Below are 21543 nucleotides of genomic sequence, written 5' to 3'. Positions count from 1 at the left end.
AAGTTTGAATCTGAATGGCCGTGAAGAAGGAAATCCAGTTAATAGGAGCAGATTGTCAGCAAGGGTGGGATGTTAGGATTGCAGCAGCCATTTTGTGTTCTTACCTTTGGTTGTTGACCACACAGATCATCCCTTGTGGAAGATTTTTCCAATGGTTTTTGTGCTATGCTGGCTGCTACCCTCCTGCCAATCTGTGCAGTGAGCATTTATCTCCATTGTGGTTTATCATGGTTCCTTCAATGCTCTCATAATCTATCATATATTCTCTTCCTCAAGAAGTGGTCGAAGCAAATTGCATAGAAGGGAAATTTCTTCTGCATCTACCTGCCACAGAATTCAAATGTTTCCACCCACCTATGAGCGTTTCACTCCACCTGCTGTACTCTCTGTAACTTTGGAATCCCCTTGTCATGGCTGTGGCAGGTATGCCAACCTAAACTATACCTCAGACATCTTATTACCACAATCAGGGGGTTAAATTTACAAATATGAGTTATGAATGAATTGCAATGGAAGTTTTGTTTATAAAAAGAGGCATCTTACCAAAGTCCTGCATGATCAAAGCATGGGGTATTTTGTTGTCCTGTGTCTGCAGGTCCAGCCCTGCCCCTCCGGCATCCATGTTGTTTCCAAGTCATTGACAGAAGCTACAAAGGAAGACAGTGACTGGTTAATGACAGAATGGGTAGAATGTCACCTACTTATCCTCACTGGTGGGTCTTTTAGAGACCAGCAGTCAGGTTCTACTATTCATTTTATACATCACTATAAAGTGAACCTGTCACTACATCAGGCATTACAAGGTGATATATGCACAGGGCCCATACTAGCTCTCTGAAAACCCTGAGCACTGGGAAGCATGGAACCTGCAAACCCTGCAAAGCTCTGACATGTCCCCATCCCTATTCCCAAAATTCAATGTGAGCCACTCTGGTACCGATAGTTTCCGGCCATTCTAATATGCTAGTATACTGAGGTATATAGAAAACTTTAGTATATTGAGGTAGATTTGTGAAAAGCCCAGCACCCTACCCCCTTTCTTCATGTGATCTCTAATGCAGACAAGTGCGATTCTTACTGCCCCAGCCAGCTCAGGGTTGGAGGATTATGCATTATATGAACTGTTATACTCATATAGAAGCCACCTCCAGCCATAGAGAACAACTACATTGGGTAGATATGCCAAGCTAGGATGGAGAAGCCCATAATTCTCTATGGCCAGGGCAAACACCTGTAAAGATTCAGAGGATGCATGTGGTGGACAAGACAGTAAAAATTTGTACTTATCTGCATGAGAAGAGTGAAGCACTATTGTAAAACTTTACACCATGCGTGTAATTATACATAAATAGAGATGTTTGAATAGCAATTTACTTTTTGTGCCATTCAGTCCTGAGATGCAGTGCAGGAGACCTGATTATTCTTTGCTGAATTTCTGTATCACATGGAGGTCTTGTCCTTCCTGCAACCTCTGATTGAAAAGATATAATAAAGATACAGTATGTAACAATTCTGTCTTTTACATCTGTCTAGAAATCAGCTTTACATTTTAGGGGGGGTGAGGTATGGGGTTTTCACAATAACACAAGTCTGCATACAGTACTATACATGCTGGTGTAGTAAACAAGAGTTTTACTTTTCTCAGATTCCTAAAAACCCAACTTTTCTAATTTTAGATATCCAGTAGCATCATCTGACTATGGATAAAGAAGTTATTATAAACCTGAGAAACAGATACAACCTGCTAAAAGGTTATCAGCAACTGATAAATAATTACAGATGAACAATGGCTTTCTTTTATGATGAGTAACAGTTTGGCCAGGTTCAGGAATATTGATTATATGTATACCGGTCCATAGATTGTTCAGAGACACGTATCAGAAAAATATGATCGACAGGTGAACAAAAAACTAATTTATTAGCTGAATAAACATTGAGAAGTCACAATCAGTAAAGGTGATCACTAATAAGGTGAGATAAAAAAAAACAGACAGGTGCGTGATAATGGATAATATGGGGGGGAGGGGTCGTAAGGTGGGGTGATGGCTGCTTAATAATCAGTAATTAAAATGGGTGGCAAATTGCTAAATGCTGTAAATCGTGAGATCTAGGTTGGTTTATGATCAGTGATCTGATCAGTGTTGGGTGTTATGGATCAGTAACAAATAATGATTAATGATCAACGACTATTAAACGAATATTGATCGGTGACTGGCGTTGCGGATAAAAGTGATCAGCGGTGTGTATGATGCGTCAATGTGCAGATGGATGACGATGGTATAGAATTTAATATACACAGGATGGCTGCTAATGGGCCACCAATACATGGGGTGATGTACATACAAGTCGGTGATATGATATAAACAAGAGTGTCAAGGGGCTATTATGTGGTGAGGGATGAAGCAGTGGGGGGGGGGAGGTATTTACATTGGGAAATATACATAAAGGGGTGCATGATATATGGGGGGATTAATATATTGGGGTAATAAACATAAAGAGGTCTGTGATATATGGGGGGATTTGGAATGATACACATATAGGTGTCAGCAAACAATCAGTGATATGGAAGGTGGGGGTATTATATGTGATAGTATACACAGGTGTCAGTAGAAGGTCAGGTATATGAGGGGTGGGGGTATATCATGCAGTGTTATACATACAGGTGTCAGTAGGTCAGGTATATGAGGGGTGGGGGTATTTCATACAGTGTTTTACACACAGGTGTTAGTAGAAGGTCAGGTATATGAGAGGTGGGGTGTGGGGAAAGGGGGGGTAAACACAGGTGTCAATGATATCTATGGGGGGGGGGACGGGGTATTTTATGGAGTTGTATACATACAAATGTTAGTGATACCAATGCGGGGGTATTGTATGGGGTGATATCTATGGGGGAGGGGTATACACACAGGTGTCAGTGATATCTATAGGGGGTATTATATGAGATTTAAACCATGGTGGGGGTATTATATGGGGGTGATACCTATAGTGGGGGTATTGTATGGGGGTGGTACCTATGGTGGAGGTAATATATAGGGGTGATACCTATGGTGGGGGTATTAAATTGGGGTGATACCTAAAGTGGAGGTATTATATGGGGGTGATACCTATGGTGGGGGGTTTATATGTGATACCTATGCTGGGGGTATTATATGGGGGTGATACCTATGCTGGGGGTATTATATGGGGCTGATACCTATGCTGGGGGTATTATATGGGGGTGATATCTATGGTGAGGGTATTATATGGGGCTGATACCTATGCTGGGGCTTTATATATGGGGGTGATACCTATCCTGGGGGTATTATATGGGGCTGATACCTGTGCTTGGGGTATTATATGGGGCTGATACCTATGCTGGGGGTATTATATGGGGGTGATAGCTATGGTGAGGGTATTATATGGGGCTGATATCTATGGTGAGGGTATTATATGGGGGTGATACCTATGTTGGGGGTATTATATGGGGGTGATACCTATGCTGGGGGTATTACATGGGGCTGATATCTATGGTGAGGGTATTATATGGGGGTGATATCTATGCTGGGGGTATTATATTGTGCAGTATTGATGCTCAGTGATGGGGAGGGAAGATTCGTTGTGATGATGAAGATGGATGGATGGATGGGAATGTCGGGGCAGATCTGGGGAGGGGTATAGAGGCGTCCATGGGCTGATGGGTGTATATTGGGGGTCTGGTGATGAAGATGGGTGTACAGGGGAGTCCCGGTGATGATGGAGAGGAGTCTCGGTATGTTCCGGTGATGATTTTATACCTCTCCCCTCCCCCTCGTTTTCCTCACACGTCACGCCCGGTGTCCGCCATCTTCCCCCGGTGTCCGGTCCCTCTCCGGTGTGCGGCCTGTCCGGGACGCTCCCCGCAGCTCCTCCCCCTCCCGGTACGTCACCGCCGGGCAGTGCGGCCTCCCCTCTCTCCCTCCCCGGGCCCGCGGCCTGCTGTACGGTGAGCCCGGTCACCATGGAGACAGATCCCAGGCCGCACAGCCTGCGCCGTGCATGCTGGGAATTGTGGTCCCTCCGCCCTCATCTTCATCCTCCTGCTCTGTACATAACGGTTCGAAATCCTTGCAGTGAGGACGCAACAGCTGGTCCATTGCTTGGGGGCCCTATGTGGCCCTAAGGCCCGGGGATGGGCCCTTAGTGGGCCTCACAGACTTTACATAGTATGGGGGTACCCATGAGTCCAGGGGGGCACCCCCATACCTGGAACATAGCCTGAGGTATATATTGGTGCTGCCATGGCGGTCCTCACCTTATCTTTATACATTTACTTTATATAGAATGGGAAAGAGCTGCCTGGTGCTTATTACCCTCTGTGACCCTTTTGGGGTAATGTCCCCTCTCCATCCCAGTGACATCCTAAAAGTGGGGCAACCGAGGGGAAATACCCAGACATACAGCAACACCATCAGGGGACAAAATAAAAACCTTTTTAAAGGGCCACAGGACCAGCGGAGGGTCTCCATGGAGTCTAATCCCAGCTGTATAGACCGGCAATGGTTCTGCTGACCTCCGGTGCAGTAATACCCGCTGAACACCTTCTTAGGTGGTGATAATTCATCGCTGGCCATTTTATTTTTGGGGGTTTAGTGAGGCCTCTGTGTTACGGTGACACCTCATCCGTGCATTTAGCGTGTTACATTTCAGTCATAGGTAACGGCACCCCAGAGACATCTGAGCTGCATTACCAATGCCAAGATGGTGCCTGTTCCCACCATTACTACCAGCCCTTGATGCACCAAGATATTTGCAAATAAAACTAATCACAACGGATCTTCTTGGTGTGAATGAAGCCTCGTTTATCCTCCTTGAATACAAAGTGAAAATCAAGCATGTAGACAATGTGGTTAAGGTTTCATTGCTGGCTGATTCACTCTGGTGAAAGTGATGAGTTGCCACCCCAGCAGGGATAGAAGGGAAATCTTCCAATGGGGACACCTGTCCTGATTGTTTCACACTTCCTGTTGTGTCCCTGGGATGGGAAGTGAAATCTCCCCAGCAGGATTCAGATGGCTGAGCATATACATGGAGAGAAATTTAAACAATTCTTATACAGATCCCAACATCCAACATGGCACAGGAAGAAAGGGAGCAGGAAGGGGAACCACCTGGGGATGATTGTTCAATTCCATGGAGCACCTCCCCCATCTTGCAGCATCGGGCACTACTCTTGGAAGAGTAAAATCATGCAGGTGCCTTGTTTTCTCCAACGTGATGTAATGTAAGGTGCTAACACACCACAAAAAGTGAAGGGGGCAGGAAAATCGCCCAATGTGTAGTTTTATACTTTGTTCTTCAGACAGAATTTGCACCACGAGCGATGCATTTAAGTCGCATTGATGTGCATTAAACGTAACGTGCTGACATAATGGAAGCCCCCCAATGTGTGTTTGTCATGGTCTGCACCCTGCCAGACACCACAAACCTTCGGTTAATACAAAATCTCAATAAAAGATGAAAATGATCACCTGCATCTTTATTATTATCTTGTATTAATATAGCACCGACATATACCATTACAGCGCTGTATACAATCCGTAGTCCTCCATCTCCCTCAGAATCTAATGTCCCCAACATATGTCATTCTCAAAGTCTGAGGGCAAATTTTAAGGGGAAGCCAGTTACCCTAACTGCATGTTTTTGTGTTCCGGAAAGGTCGGGTGATATGACTGCTGCATCCTGGGTACGAGAATGACCTTCTGGCAGAATTTAAAATGCCCGGGACCTAACAGTGACGTTACCACGATTGCCTGAACGTGGATCTAAATTAAAACAAAAGTCACCAGGACAAAGGCGAAATAAAATCCCTGGATCCTGGTGGATTTTTGTCTAAGCTCTGCACAGTATGGCGCATGCACCGTGAAGTGTAGGAGCCTGGCACCACCGCATAAAGCCAGCCACCGGAGGTACAGGAGTCGCATCATCAGTGGTCATTAAGTGGCTGAAAAGGATTGGCATCTTCAAGGAAGAAGTTGGTGGAGTTGGTGGCCATGATTGCACTTTCCAATGATGACAGATCCTGCACCCTGGGGCCTTCTATCTGCACTGGAGGTCTATTTTATGTCTATGTGCTTGGATGGGTGCAGAACATGCTGTGCTGAAATGTGGCATTTTATGTTTCTTAGTGATCAGCAGAATTTGGAGGATGCAGCCATACCAGTGAGATGGGCCACAATGTGCACATGTTATGTACTGTATGGGGTCACCTCGATAACAAGCAGTGTTTGTCCTCCCAGCTCCTTCTTCCAAATCCTGCAATGAGTCTAATGCATTTCCAGTCAATCAATGAAAAGTCCACCCGGCTCACGCTGGTGTTTATATTACTGTATAGAGCATGGGATGTCTTTCCTGGGTGTTGTCTGTCCCATTCTCTATATATATATATATATATATATATATATATATATATATGGTGTTGTGGTATGTACAGGTTACAGCTGACCAGCGTGCCTCCTCCTTTTATTCCAGGCTCCAGCATTCATCCACTCCCCACAAGGACATCCACAGATATAAAATTCCGGCCTGGTTGGATCAGGAAACCTCTTTACCTGCTGGCGCATCTCAGGGTAAGTCTCATTATTTCTTGGTATATGCAATTCCTATACAGCAGAGCTTTGGCTGGGAGAGTAAGAAGCAACACAAACAGTTGTACTACAGTAATCAGGTGCTTACAAGAAAACTGATGGCAGCATAGAGCGGAGTGATGATCTAATTAGTTTGCTCCTTTTCCTTTCATTGAGCATTAATGGACTGGGGAGGGGGGCAAGACCTTTGATAAGGGTTGTTCCACGATGCAAATCTGAGTAAATCTTTAGACTGGATGGACAAAAATACAAAACCTTTGTCTGGTAATACCGCTCTCATATATGTCCTTTATTTGTCCATTCACAAGTTCCAGCTTTATTATTCACTCTTTGCATTAGGCACCTGCTCATGCCAGCATTATCAAGTCCCATAATGTATGTTAGTAATGTGACTAAGACCTGGGTACCATACATCACATGGTTTCCGACTACCGGGAGCTTCGGGGATTGCCTGTTGTTTTCTAACAGACAGACCCTGTCCAGTACACTAATATTGAGATAAGATGGTCAGTAAGCTATATGTGTATGTAATGAGCAGGTAAGTCTATATCATATACTCCGTACAAAATGATCAGGCTTTTATTACATGAACACACAATGATGAGGTTATATTCTGTAATTTTAATAATATACGTGTATCATTAATATATAAAAAAGATGACAGTTCCTCTTTATAGTGATCCTGTCCCTAGGAAAACGTTTTGTTTAAAGTCCCCTGTACAAAGAATGAAGAAAGTGGAACTTTAAATAAAATCTGTGACAAGCAATGAAACATTATATTAGGGAGGAGCCCAGGCAAAAAGAAATGTGGAACCTCCAATTTACAATGTGGTCATATAAAAGGCAATGTTAAGACTGATGTAAGAAATGATAATGATTGCCATATAATCATCCACATCATTTTTGTGGTTGGTTTTGGTTCACTGCAATAAGAATGAATGAATCAGATGCTGGTCATTCACTGGGCTTCAATAAAGACTAATGAATACATGCACCTGTATGAACCTCTTGTGACATGCATTCATTCCTTCCCTTTTACTTTTAAATGGTATTTTACATCATTTACCATTCTACACAGGATTTTTAGGATTATTTTAATTTTCAGAATCATTTTACATAGAAACTTTATACATTGATTAGTCAAAACATTTTTACTTTATAACAGTTTTCGTAATGACTTGATATTTGTGAATCAGTAACTCTTTCCCTTTGAGCCCTGCGGGGTTGAATACACCAGCCAAACTCAGAAAGGTTCCAGTTTATGACATATTAATCGTAGTCATAGTTCACTTGTGGACGCCTGAAAGAGAAAGGTCTGTTCCCCAAGCCAAGGTCACCTTGCCTATAGTCAGCCTGTGGAAAGGATGGCACCCCAGGTCTCTGCAACAAGATTAGATGTGGACAATAAATAAAAATGGCAACAAATACATATAACGGGGGGTGAACTGTGTACAATAAAGTGGCAGCATATAGTCAGATCTGACCAAATAACCCATTTGTTTACTATTTTGTTTCTGTTTCCATTCTGTTGGAAAATGTTAATTCTTGTCCTAAAATACAGGTGTAAAATGTGGCAGCCATTTGTTTCATTTGCCAGTACCAGAATATTGCCAATGCAATGGTATACATGGATCCTGTCAATATCCTGCTACTGATAGTCTCTCCCTGTAAGGGGGCACCCACATGCCCTGCCTAATTACCTATGCTCAGGTGCTGATGGTTGGAGAAGCTCAGATTCTGGTAAGTGTTAACCTCTTAAATTTGATTAGAATTCTGAGTCTTCCAGGGCCTCCCTATACAGAGATGGCATTGTGTGCCCAATCTTACTTGGACTATGGAGAATAAGGGGAGAGGTGCACTGTGGAAACCTGTCACAAAACTCCACTCCAGGTTAAATGCATCTGAATGATCTCAGGAGTCAAACTGATGTAATTGACACACTTTTCAATAACCAACCGGCTGTTTTTGGGTGCTTACTAAAGGGTTGGGTCACAATACCGGCACTGCCACCAACCTACCTAAAAAAATTCTGGGTTAAACACTAAATACCCACTGCTATAATGCCGAGAGTTAGAATAAGGTGGTGCGGGCCACATTCCTTCCAAAAATCCAATTGTTAGGTTTGTGATCAGTTATACCTGTATCCAAGCTAGGATTGGCCTGAAATGCATCAAATAGGAAGTTAGCTTCTCTATCATTGGTGAAGGAGTAAAGTGGAGTGCCAATTATTGTCTGTGGCATGCTGAAGGAAGGTAAAACTTGAGAACCGTCATGGCTGCCATCTCACTATTCTATCCTCCATCCCCCTTCTAAAACCCTGAGCTGGTACTGGGTAAGTATCAATACAAATCAGTACAAATATAATGGTACATATATGAAACATATAATGTCAATGAACCATCACAGCCACCTCCTCTGTGTTTCCTCCTATAACCCCCTGACATGGCACCATTGCTGAAGTCATAATATTGTGCAGGAAGATAAATTGGCCAATCTTTCCTCAGCAATATTACCATAAATCCCGTTTTTCTTACTTGGGGCTGCATATGGACTCCACTTACTGGGATGTGTTGGGGTGAACGTGGCTGGACATTATAGTCCTGGTCCGGGTATTCATAGGATGGTTTGCCAAACTTCTGGGACTGCTTGCGTTTGATCTCAGCGTACACCGCATTATGACTCACAGGAGGAACGTCGGGATAATAACTACTACTAAACAGAGACACATTGTGGTTGTAAATCAAGGAGAAGACAATGTAGAATGCAGACATAACATTTTATTAAAGAGTGTTGCCCAAAATCTACTCGGTATGTCCTCCCTGGTCTATCATGTACACTACTGAAAGCACTTTATTTGTTGAATAAGTAGAAAAAATACATGTTAACCCTGCTAGAAAATGTATGATAACTTCCTGTACTCTCACTGCTGCACTCATATTAGAAAAATTGTTATCGTTATTTTTGTGTATTGCAACACCCCCCCCCCCCCCCAAAGCATGGCTTTGATATGAGGTTAGAAGATTAGGATGGGTTTAGGTGTCACTACCTGTACTAGAGTGACAACAGTTCCTCAACAGATACAGTACAGTGAGTGAGTGTTGTCATTTCAGGACAGGAAGTGTGTGACTGGCAGGACAACCGGGTAAAACAAAAGGTGAGAACCTGTTCAAGTTCACTATTTAATGTACAGAGCTACGTAATATGTTGGTGCTATAATAATAATAATAATAATTAATAATATCAATCTAATGCAGATTGTACATTTAGCAGGCATGCAACATTCCTGGAAGCGTATGATATGAAGATTCGTATTATACATAGGAAACTTAGAAAACAAATTGAGCAACAGAAAGATGAAAAGTACTTAAATTAAGTCACTGAGAGCTATATCTAGTGGCAAAATTATACAATCTATACCAGCAGTTGCCAACAGGAGAAAATTTTGGTGGTCCGTGGCTATGGCCCCAGTGGCACACCGGCCAAAGCCGCGGACCATGTCCCCCTTACGAATCACAGGCTCAGGGAAGTGGGCGGATGGTGTCTCTGGAGTTTCTTCCCCTTTCATTGACACTCGGCTTCCCACACATGGGCAGTCCAGAGCTAATAAATTCAGTGATCCATTGGTCCGAAAAAGTTGGCGACCACGAATCTATACATTTAATAACAGAACTACTCGATGTGTGTAATAATAGAAGGTACTCGATGTGTGACACCCCATCCCCCCCCCGAAAAAAAAAAACAAAACTTACTTTGACCTGTTCAGTGGACTCTGCGGAGCCGCTACATTCCAAGCTGCAGTTTCCTGATGTGATAGTGGTGGAATATTAGACTTAAGGAAGAGATGAGAGAACACATGAATATTATTTAATTCATGATAGAACTTCTGCTTTTAAAAAAGACATGGAGCCAAGTAATAGTGAGATTAGAAGTGACCTGTCCCCACAAAAAGCCATTTAAAGAAATTAATTTAAAGCTAATTAAAAGAAAGATTTTGTCTTAAAAGGATATTTGAGATGAAACTCTACATATCAACGTGGATCACTTTCACCACCTTCCTTTCCATTGCCGGTTCTCAGGTTACCAGTTGGCCATTTGAGTCCTCATAGATATCTGGTGAGCTGACCTCTGAAGGCTTCTTTCCAGATAATAAATCACTATTTGTCATGAATAGCTTGAGGAGCACCTACCAATAAATGTCTTGTCATTGTTCTTTAGGTTTTGTCCTTTTTTTCTCCCAAATCTTAGGAATAAATTGCATTAATGCCTTTCAGGTATGGGATCTGTCGATATTTTTCTTGGCCCTGTAGAAGAGGCTTTCCAAGACCCCAGAATTGTGCTGGAATTATGTTTCTTGAATATTTGAGCAAATAAAAGGACAAAACTTTAAATACCCCAACCCCAGATGTATTCAAAGCTTCTTTAAACATCTCAGAATTAAGTCTACAAGCCTTTTCAAAAAGATAATCAACTAAAATCAAACCTGGTCCAGCTCTACCAAAATGACTACAACAATGGCATATATGGTGGCAAAGGAATAATAATAATGAAGTTTTTATAATAACAGAGGTTAGGCAGCCCCTAAAATTCCACCTCTTAGGGAATTGTTCCTGAGATAGACTTGGTCCTTTGGGAATTGTTCCCTGGACCATTAGAACCTAATGAATCCATTTTATGGCAAGCCAGGACGTGGCCTCTAAAGGATGAGCCCCTTCTAAAGGATGAGCCTTGGGTCCTTGGACAGTTAGAGCTCAGTCCTTCCTGGGTCAAACCATTGTCTTTCCATGGCTTAGTACTTCCAACACATATCACTTGGCAGGTCAGGGTTTGATTTTTAGGCTTTATTCCCTTAGTAAGATTTTGGAAATTAATCCTTTGCCAAGGCAGGGCTAGAATCCTCAGAAACCTTCTCTTGGCTAAGCCTTAGTCCTTTAAATGTTAGCTAGGAGTTTAGAACTTGATCCTTAAAGAATGAGCCCCTCAACTAAGCAAAAATCTCTTCTTTACAAATAAATGCCTTGGCTTGGTTGGGATTGGTCCTTTGGAGTGTCAAGGCTTAGACCTATCTCACTATTCGTCCAAGTCTTTTAGGAACTAGGCTTTGTACACACGTTCAATAATTATCATTGAAGAGGATCTTTCACGATCTTGTCCAACGAAAAGCTGTGCTTTCTCCCCTTCACTTGTATTACGATCCTTCGTCACCAAGATGTATTCTTGAAAGATGTCGAACGAGCGCTGTAAGCACTCCAGATTCTCATCTGATACCAGCTCTCAGGCGATTATCAGATGAGAAACATCTGCCGTATGTACATAGCCTAAGTCTTGGGTCTGATCAGGTTTGGGCCTCAAGAAATTTGTCCCTTGGCAAATGTTAATTTGGCCTATTTTTTATGTGTACAAAGTTTTGATCTCTCAGGATGCCCAATGAGAGCAACCTTGCTGGTTGATTTTTTTCAGTAGGTAATTGATTTTATTACCAGAGATCCAGACAGGCAGCTACTGGTGAACATATAGTAATCATATTTATAGGGCTCATACTTCCAGTTTGGGAATATTGAATTTCCACCCTGGAGTTGGATGACCTTCCATATGGAAAAAATCAAATTCTAACTTTAAGCATGTAGCAGGCCAAAATCATATCCTGTAACTTATCTGTTCATTGCCTCACTAAGGAATATAACTCCGGGTGTTGTAGATATTTTGGTTAACTAGTTACGCTATTGAATCTAATGTAGCTGCCACATCCTCAATGTGAACAGATATATGTTAACAAACTCTCGATGTATTTTATTACACACCAGGGCCACATCCACATATCGGCTCCTACGGCCCAGCTCTTCCTCAGACACAAAGGTTTGATTCGGGTGGGATTCTGGTATCCTATTGATTGTTTTACTCCTGGGAAAAAAGTGAATAGATTATATATTAAAGCATATTTCAGTTTTTACAATCATGCTTCTATACCAAAGTTATCATCAGTGGGAAATCAACAGTTCAAATGGCAATATGGCACAAAAAGGCATCATGGTGCTGCTTTGTGCCTAGGAAATAATTGCCCAAAATGATAAAATTCATAATACTTAATAATTTAAAAGTTAATAATTAGCTCATTGCTAGAAGTAAAAGCTTTTTTTGCTCACTTACTTCTTAGTCTTGATCTTAGCAGTTATTTTGCAGTAGTAGATCAGTTGCGCTATGACAATAACCACAAATGCCAGAGCCACCCCAGGAAATACGGCGATGACTAATAGGTCCCATGTACTCCATAGCTGGTCACATTTGGATCCCATGTACCAATATTCAGTATGGGGTCCCTTGTAGTAGGGGCAGCTGTAGGAAAACAAAGAGAAATGTCAGTACATGACCAGGCTTCTATATCCACAGTATCTGGGTAAATGAAATTGAGGGATCAGTATATATTTCTATAAGATTGAAGCTGAAATTAGACTTTATAGTGTCTGGGCAGATCCGGGGGCTTTCTCCATATCACAACCAATCTAATCAATATAGCATTGATTAATTTCCCCTTTTAAAAAAAATGTTAATACTGAGGATTATCAAACATATTACATTGAATAAATATTACATTGATCCGAAATATTAAATGTAATAGGATGAGCATATGTTGAGAATTGTCAAATAAATTGCAAATTTAACTCTGCTCTCCAATCTGTGCTTTCTGCAAAACATTCCATCGAATTGTAAGAAAAGCGCCAGCCAATAGAACTCTTCACAGGGTCAAATATCTTAGATAGGATTGCTGTTTGATTGGCTATTCCTGACCCAAAGGCATTTCAAAGCCTCATAACTGTATTTGTTTAAATGTTAAAGAACTACAATATTTGCCAAAAACATTACAGTTCTTCTTTAAGTCCCTGGTCAATGGTTATCAATGACTGCTGAATTTATATATGTAAGTTAAAACTACTTCTGCTTCTAGAGACACAACAGGTAGGGACAAGAAATCTCTCCATAGTAAAACAAGAAATATTGTTTTAGTGACAGCTATAAAATGAATACCCCACACCTTGGTAATAATGGTCTGAAGGGTGAGTGGAAAGGTTGAATCTAGCAGCCGGAACACAGACAGCAATAATCTATACTCACTCTATCCAAAGCAAAAAATACACAAGGATGCAGTGACCAAACAATTCCTCCAAGAAAAGTTCATTGTACAATTTATTTGGGACTTCAGCCCACAGGGAGAGGCAGTGGAGGGCTTAGCATCTCCTGAGCTGTCCTTTCTGTTTTATAATTGTTCCCTAATGTGGAATTCTCATTGTCATTGCTCAGTATTGGTGAGGATTACCTGCAGAACGCAAGTTCAGCTTTGCAGCTGCATTCAATGCCGCTGGGACAGAAGCCCCTCGTGTCTCCAATACAAGCTCCGAAGTCAGCAACACCATCACAGCTCGCTGTTTGTAAAGAACAATAAAGTGTTTATTAGGGAATATATATAAAGGACAGATTTATCAAAACAGGATTAGGAATGATGGTGGAGCCATAATAATAATCCCTCATTGACCAACTGTGCATACAGTACTGATGGTTTATAGACCGGATACATCCTAATATAGAGGCATTTATCCCACTGTACACCCAGGGCTGCTGGTTTATAGACCGGATACATCCTAATATAGAGGCATTTATCCCACTGTACACCCAGGGCTGCTGGTTTATAGACCGGATACATCCTAATATAGAGGCATTTATCCCACTGTACACCCAGGGCTGCTGGTTTATAGACAGGATACATCCTAATATAGAGCCATTTATCCCACTGTACACCCAGAGCCGCTGGTTTATAGACCGGATGCATCCTAATATAGAGACATTTATCCCACTGTACACCCAGAGCCGCTGGTTTAAAGCCTGGATTTATCCTAATATAGAGACATTTATCCCACTGTACACCCAAGGGTGTGTTTGGTAGTTAGTTTGGGTCTGGAAATCATTGTTTTCCCCAGAAGCCATACTTTGTGCACCCAAGTCCAGAGGGCACCATTATTTTTTTCTTCCTGTAATCACATCATTTGATGCCACACATTAAAGTGCAATGTGATAAGGCAGCCAGTTGCTTTGAATGTGATTACCATAATGGTGCATGTACTGCTCTTTATAAAGCACATGGGGCAGAATCACACCTGCCTCTTCAATGTACGATTTTGTGTGGCTCTCTGTGGCTGGCACCTTACCTGGCACTCGCCCAGAGTCTGCACATTTCAAAGCTGGCAGGAGTAAGTACTAGTACCGCATATTGCAGCCCCAATTCATTCCCCATGGGAGCTGCTACAGTGACACACAACATGTTGCATCTCCCCAAGTGGCAGAATTTTCTGTTAAAACACTGAAACCTCCCTGCCAGTATAACGTAGCCCTGAAGGTATCAAAATATTTCTGCTTGTATGCTACATATGCGGTGATATATGTTCCCTATTCTGTACCATCTCATTCCATATGCCATGTTGTATCTATTCTGTATGCCATGTTGTATGTTCCCTATTCTGTACCATCTCATTCCATATGCCATGTTGTATGTTCCCTATTCTGTATGCCATGTTGTATGTTCCCTATTCTGTATGTCATGTTGTATGTTCCCTATTCTGTACCATCTCATTCCGTATGCCATGCTGCATGTTTTCTATGCCTCACCTCCTCACCTCAAGTTAGTGAGAGGATCCATTGAAAGCTAAGTGTACTTTTAAGCTTGTTGCTTCTGGTTGTTCTGTGCTCAATCTGTGAACCAGCACAGTGCTTGTCTGAACTTTTGCAGCACCTCAGTCTGCAGATCATCATTTGGACCCACTTGTGCTGCTCCTCGTCCTGCTTTACCCTACCCTAGGTGGTATTGGACATTAGGAATATGGAAAGCCTCCTGTCAGCTCACATATGTGACATTTGTAATGTTTGATGTGGGATCAGTGAACCCTAAACCTCACCCTACTGGTACATGTCATTATAATAAATGTCATTCCAAAGCATCAGCACCTACTGGAGATTTTATTCTGTGCAATACAGGGGCACCTCTGATCAGGAACAGCTCTGAACCTGCAGCAATGGTGCTCAGCTTGGAAATTAGGAGACATAAAGCACACAGCAGGCTGACTGCATGTTTGGCACCATTATTAATTATAATTATTAGTAGGTGAGGGGGAAGCGTTGGGTTTTGAGCAGAAAGTAGGAGCAAGCCAAATAGGACGAAGGAACCATTCCAGAGAGTTGGGGCCGCTCTAGAGAAGTCTTGGAGCCATGCATTAGACTGATGACGTTGGGCCAACTCTTCAGTGACATGAATCCCAGCCCTGAAGGCGGATTGGCAAGGAATATAAGCAGGGGGTAATATTTGGCAATACATCTGAACAAATAAAACTAACAAATCATTTTGGAATGATGGAATGCTGAGCACGGAAACGAGGGCTGAGCGTTGTCTCATCATAACAAGAGGTGCCAAAACTAGGACCTGCATGGACAGATTGATGAACAACTGATTAGGAAGAACCTCTGTGCAATCCTATGCAAGGTCATGCTCACTTGCCTTTCCCGCTTCCTTCTCCATATAATGGAATGGCACTGTGTGTACAACCCTTTGTGTGTAAAACTCTCATTTGTTTATCTATCACTGAAATGGTGACATTTGGATGACAGTTTGCCCTGTTCACTGTAAATATAAAACCAACACCCAAAAATTGTTTCCCAAAATTTTGTCCTTTGGTACACCATAGTTCTGCTGGGTTGTGAGGAGGTGACGCCATACAGAATTAAGGAAGTTCAGTCCCACTGATCCTGTGAGACGCCCTCTGAAATTTGGCTGCAAAGAACAAAGGCTGCAGTAATCAAAGTTTTTTTTTTCTTTTCAGCATAGTTGCAGTGTTTGCTGCTAGGATTAGTAGCTCATTGTCTGGTTACAGTCGTTGCCTGGCATTGTTCAATATTACAGATCTAGGATCAGATATATTTCTGGCTAAACACATGCAAATAATGGATCTGTGTATCACTTCCAGGTACTTCTCATGGAGATCACAGTACTCCCCCTGGCAATGCCATGGTCACCATCTACTTCCTGGGCTCTGTAAAAAAGCAATCATGTGAATCCTGTTTACTGACACTTCTCTCTAATTGTTATTTGCTGCAAAGTTACAATGTTGCAGTCTGATCACAGGGGGGGGACTGAGGAAATGCTTCTCCTTGCCTGCAGCAGACTGATGACATCATATAGGCTATAAAAATGGTAATGACTGGTGCTCAATGATGGCTTTTTATTGATTAAAGATGAGGCTTCTGCTGCTGTATGTTGTGATATATCTGGAATGTATTTATGAAGTTCTATAAAGATAATGACAGGTCCACTTCAGGCAGATAAGTGTTATTTCTGCCACTGTTCCCTTTGCATTCAGCAGCAATAAACTTCAGATGAAAGTCTCCTGAGTTGGCAAAAACCATTTGTCTTATTTATAGTATCTGATATATAATAAGGAGTGCGGCTATGTATTTGTAGTATTTGTATCTCACATTATTGTGTCATCCAGGACAGATGAATATTCAATAGAATCCCAGATTAGAGGATGTCGCTATCTCCTGGGACTTTGTCTTCATCTTTATTCCTGGACCTTTGACCCTCTACAATCTGTATTTCTTTTTTTTTCTTCCTTGTTCTATTAATTACTGTTTCTTCCAAACCTGATTATTCAGCATGTGGCATCGGATCCTCCAGGGGGGCCATACACCATACATATTATCAGATTATCATTATATCACACATATACAGATCTGTCATGATATTATACATATTATACCGGAGGCACACGGGAATCTTTTATTACTCAATTTTCATACAGCCCATACAGATCACAGGTAGCAGATTAAATGACTGTAAAGTCAAATGTAATAGAATGATCTGTCTTCTCTCGAAGCTCCCAGAAGTTTATGGACAGTTTATATAATATAATAAACTAGCAAAATATTAACCGGATCTGGGCCTTGGGTGTACCTGGTATCAGTGACGTACCTGGGTGAATCTGGCACTGATCCCCCCTACCCCTCTCTTATTCTGGCATACCAGGGTGTTTGCCCGCTACAATGTAAAAAGGTTTTTATTACAATGTATTGAATAGGAATCCCACTATGTACAGATTGTGGGGGAGATCTCTCATCAATCTGATAGTGACAGGTAAAGCAGAACTTTCATTTAAAAACAAATAATTGTACTTTTACCTCCAGAGTCCTTCATCCCTCCACAACTGGTTTCCTTCCAGTCCATCTTGGATTCTTTCTTTGTCTTGGCGCAAATGAACCAATGGGCGCCGCCATCTTCCTCCTTCTTTTCCCAGCTTCTGCCTGAAACTCCCAATCTTGCACTGCTCAGGCATGCGATCACATGATGTTTCCTCCTGTAAGTGTAAAAAAAAAAAAAGTGCCAATCTCAATGTGCATGCGTAAAATCAGCTTTTTTCAAATTGCAGGAAAAGCCCCCGAGATCCGGCGTGCACAGAAGGAGCAGCCCAAAGCCTCCTGGGATACATTGCATTGATATCCAAGGAGGCTCTGTGCTTCCCATTCAGTCTTCACTGCCGTGGCAGTAAAGACAGAAGAGGAGGGGCCTCCTCTTCTTGAAAAAAACAACCAAACCCTTTTTTTTTAAAAAAGTTATATACCCTTTTATATAAAGTAAAAAATGTGTTGATAGGTCCTCTTTAAAGTTGGGCTACTGGAAATCAATGAACATGGCGGTGACAAGGCCGGGTGAGTATAAAAAAAAAAAATTGCGATCAGGCCGATAAGTTTTTTTTTTTTGCAGTAGAGGTGACTTCTGTCCCTTCTGCAATAAAAGATCTGCATGGTCACAGTCTTATATTTATAAGGTTTAGTTCTGCTTTAGGTACATTTTCAGGATACAGTTTAGGAATAATTTGTAGAAATTCCCTGGAAAATTACAAATCTTCACATTTCAGGTTCAGCTTCACTTTATTTTACCAATTTATTCCCTTTGACTTAATCTGCCCTAATGAACCCATTTATTGGCTTCAATATTATTCTTATTTGCTTTTGTTTTTATTTTTCAGTGGAAGAAGGGAGTAAGGTATGGTTATACTCTCTAAGGTTAATGTCGCAAAAGTTTCTAGCCAACCCTTGGAAAATATATTATATAGGAAGAGGTAAGCAAACAGAAGGGTTTTCTAGGCATAATAATAGAAAATTATCTTAACGTATAGGTATCACCAAAGATACAATAGAAATTTTACAATCAAGATGAATGTAATCCCAAATTCATCCAAGCTGGGTGAAGTGTTTGAGATATTAGGCTATACACACACTCCTAGCATTTAGAGGTTATTAAGGATAAAAAAAAGTAGTTTGCCTGAAACAATGCTATTGTGAATCTTAAATCTCTTAACCCAACGCATTTCGCTTTATTGGCTTCCTCAGGGAAACTTGAGATGAGTGAAATAATAGTACAGATATTGCATAGTTGTATAAATAAAATACACAGTAGCTAACAAACAGCAGACTTAACATAAATATACATAATATCGAGGGTAATACATTCCTACATAGAAAGTATGAAGAACAAGAAAAATAAAAATAGAATAAGAGCTCTCTTATTATCATATGTTGTAAAGGACACTTGGAGTTGTTTCATGGATAAATTAATCAGGCGTGTGATTAGTAAGGTAATTGCAGCAGGTGCAGTTAGCCCATTTGGTTTCTGGATAAGAATACTATAGTAGTGACTGGAGGTTGGCATATTAGGCATTCCTGCATATGTACCAATATTATAAGTTATATCACGGTGGTGATCCCTTATTCGACCTATTATTATTATTAATAAACAGGATTTATATAGCGCCAACATATTGAATACATTAAATAGGGATTGCAAATGACAGACTAATACAGACAGTGATACAGGAGGAGAGAACCCTGCCCTGAAAAGCTTACAATCTAGTAGGTGGGGGAATTTCACACACAATAGGATGGGAGATATGTAGTGATGGTTTCAAAAGACAGAAGAAGAAGACAGGTAGGCAAGTTTGAATAAATGAGTTTTGAGCACTCTTTTAAATGAGCAGAAAGTAGGAGCAAGCCGAATAGGACGAGGAGACCATTCCAGAGAGTTGGGGCAGCTCTAGAGAAGTCTTGTATTCGTGCGTGTGATGAGGTTATGAGTGAGGAAGTCATTAGTAGGTCATTGGAGGAGCGGAGAGAGCGGCTGGGGGAGTATTTTTTAACCATGTCAGAAATGTAAGTGGGACAATAACTTTGTAGGGATTTGAAGGCAAAGCACAGGAGCTTAAATTTGATTCTAAGGTGAAATGGAAGCCAATGGCGAGAACTACAAAGAGATGCAGCGGAAGAGGAGCGGAGGGAAGGATGGATGAGTCTGGCTGCAGCATTCATAATAGATTGTAGAGGAGAGAGTCGGGTTAGTGGAATACCAGAGAGGAGGAGGTTACAGTAGTCCAGACGAGAGATGATAAGAGCATGTACAAGGAGTTTGGGGGTCTCAGGGGACAGGTTGGATTTTGGAGATGTTGCGTAGGTGAAAGTGACCGGACCTGGAAATGTTCTGAATATGGGGGGTGAATGAGAGGGCCGAGTCAAAGGTGACACCAAGACAACGTGCCTGAGGGGAGGGATGGATAACAGTGTTATAACAGTTAGATATATGTCAGGGGGAGATTTGCCTATAAAACTTAGAGGTGTCTTAGTAGTATACTTTTTAATGTTGGTAACAGATATTACCGGTTCAAAATCTAATTCATCCTAGTAATTCCTTGTTGGAGTTAAACAATAGTATATTACAGCTATAATGAAATCTATCAGCATTCCTTAGGTAACAAATATTGTACCGTAATGGTAACTAAACATTTTTTAGGCATATCTACTCAAAGAAGTGCTAGTTGGAACCCAATATCAATAGAAATGATGCCTTGTATGAAAATATTCAATATATAGTGGTAAAAACAATGATGGGGATTATCTTTACTATGGCACTGATTTAATAAAGTTCTCCAAGGCTGGAGAGAATACACTTTCACCAGTGAAGCTGGGTGATCCAGCAAATTTGGAATGGATCTGGTCCAGAATTGAAAACATTTGCTAACTAATACCTAATGAGTTTTAGGAAATCCACTCCAGCTGCAAGCAGGAGGAAACATTTCCTCACTCTCCATTCTCCCAGTGATCAGACTCTCTCAATGGGGAGATTGCAAATTTCTATTGCCATATCAATGAATTAAACTGTCAAAATGTTTTTTTTAATACAACAAAACACAACCTTCACCTTTATAACCTATCTGTCCTCAATGAGGCCGGCACAGACATCAGAGGAGTGTGCAGCAAGCTCGGATTTTGACTATCCATGAGAGGACACAAAATATTATTCTGCACAATCTCTGTGTCATGTTTTCTGCCTTCACACACATTGTGTTATCATCTGCACCTTCCATTCTATACATTCACTTCCTCCTCTCTAATCTGTTACATTGCTGGAGATATAGAAAATGATCAGCAATTGTGCAATCTCCAAATATCTTCAGCATGTTTATCATCTCACCAAGTGAATTTACAAAGACTTCTAATTGTGCCCATAAAATATATTGAGCTGAGATTAATGAGTCCAGATCATTTCACCTGAACTTTTCTCTTCTGATCAAAAAATAAAAATATTTCCGTATTTATTTTATTGTGTGCCAGATCTGCTGATTGTGCTGAATATGTACACATGTTTATTACTAATAATCATTATATAGTACCGGTACTCCAAAGTATTGCCGTCCCCTGCTCCAGAGGAGCTGACGCTCTAATGTTCCCTCCCCCCCGCAGTTACACACTATTTTTATACATTTACAAAGCTCTGACATTTACCATAGTGCTGTACAGAGATCACTGAGCCAGTCCCATCAGTCTCTGTACAGAGGAGCTGACACTCTAATGTCCCCCC

General features: G+C 41.4%; 3 protein-coding genes across 4 annotated transcripts in view; 1 reads left to right on the top strand and 2 right to left on the bottom strand.

The window, feature by feature from the left end:
- The window catches only part of ZNF711 (zinc finger protein 711), a 9217-nt gene extending 5218 nt beyond the window's left edge, over nucleotides 1-3999 (bottom strand). Inside the window, exons 1-2 of one of the 2 annotated variants that reach the window (XM_072429662.1) lie at nucleotides 3774-3999; nucleotides 544-647 (exon numbers count right to left, since the gene is read on the bottom strand). In XM_072429662.1, coding sequence (XP_072285763.1) covers nucleotides 544-622 — 79 coding nt within the window. In that variant the 5' untranslated portion in view covers nucleotides 623-647; nucleotides 3774-3999. Of the gene's footprint in view, nucleotides 1-543; nucleotides 648-1374; nucleotides 1474-3773 lie in introns of those variants that run through there. The other variant, XM_072429664.1, reaches the window with a different exon arrangement.
- SATL1 (spermidine/spermine N1-acetyl transferase like 1) overlaps nucleotides 3661-21543 on the top strand; it is a 22932-nt gene continuing 5049 nt past the window's right edge. Inside the window, exons 1-2 of the mRNA XM_072429666.1 lie at nucleotides 3661-3748; nucleotides 6487-6584. Coding sequence (XP_072285767.1) covers nucleotides 3730-3748; nucleotides 6487-6584 — 117 coding nt within the window. The 5' untranslated portion in view covers nucleotides 3661-3729. The remainder of the gene's footprint in view (nucleotides 3749-6486; nucleotides 6585-21543) is intronic.
- Nucleotides 7683-14017, bottom strand: LOC140343140 (uncharacterized; the record flags this gene model as incomplete). Its single annotated transcript, XM_072429665.1, is given in 6 exon segments — nucleotides 7683-7982; nucleotides 9164-9314; nucleotides 10352-10431; nucleotides 12401-12500; nucleotides 12747-12932; nucleotides 13912-14017. Coding segments are annotated over 6 exon segments (734 nt in total), but the record flags the coding sequence as incomplete, so codon positions are not given.

The sequence above is a fragment of the Pyxicephalus adspersus genome, chromosome Z (genome assembly GCF_032062135.1).
Source record: "Pyxicephalus adspersus chromosome Z, UCB_Pads_2.0, whole genome shotgun sequence".
NCBI classification, from domain to species: domain Eukaryota; kingdom Metazoa; phylum Chordata; class Amphibia; order Anura; family Pyxicephalidae; genus Pyxicephalus; species Pyxicephalus adspersus.
The sequence above is the reverse complement of the archived record's forward strand: the minus strand, read 5'-3'. Positions and strand labels throughout refer to the sequence as shown.